General features: G+C 59.9%; 1 protein-coding gene across 1 annotated transcript in view; it reads right to left on the minus strand.

Annotated features, from left to right (window-relative positions):
- Nucleotides 1–193: 193 nt before the first annotated feature.
- The window catches only part of GALK1 (galactokinase 1), a 7,021-nt gene continuing 6,813 nt past the window's right edge, over nucleotides 194–401 (minus strand). Inside the window, exon 8 of the mRNA XM_010856180.1 lies at nucleotides 194–340. Coding sequence (XP_010854482.1) covers nucleotides 269–340 — 72 coding nt within the window. The 3' untranslated portion in view covers nucleotides 194–268. The remainder of the gene's footprint in view (nucleotides 341–401) is intronic.

Consider the following 401-nt stretch of genomic DNA (forward strand, 5'->3'; position numbering starts at 1 on the left):
CAGCCCCTTTGTAACCAAAGAGCTGGACCCAGCATGACAAGGGCCTGGCTTTGTTCTGCTATAATAAAGGATTTCGCTACTGCTTGGCTCTGCCCTGACCATGTTTCTAGGCCCCGTCCAGAGCAGGGAGCAGTTCTCACACACCCCTTTTCTGATGCCCCAGCACACATCCACCTCTTGAGGTAGGCGGGCGTCAGAGTCAGAGATACAAGTTTATTGAGCACCCAGACAGGAGGGGAGGCCCGCCGCGTGCTGTCCTGCGAGGGCCTCAGAAGCGCAGCACCTTGGCGCCATCAGCCGCCTGGGAGAGGTAGAAGGTGGCCGTCCCATGGTACTGCTCCTGTTGGTGGATGGGGGGTCTGAGCTCAGGGCTGCCCTGGGAGCCATCTCTCCTGCTCCCC

This window comes from Bison bison, unplaced genomic scaffold (assembly GCF_000754665.1).
Source record: "Bison bison bison isolate TAMUID 2011002044 unplaced genomic scaffold, Bison_UMD1.0 scf7180017864371, whole genome shotgun sequence".
NCBI lineage: Eukaryota > Metazoa > Chordata > Mammalia > Artiodactyla > Bovidae > Bison > Bison bison.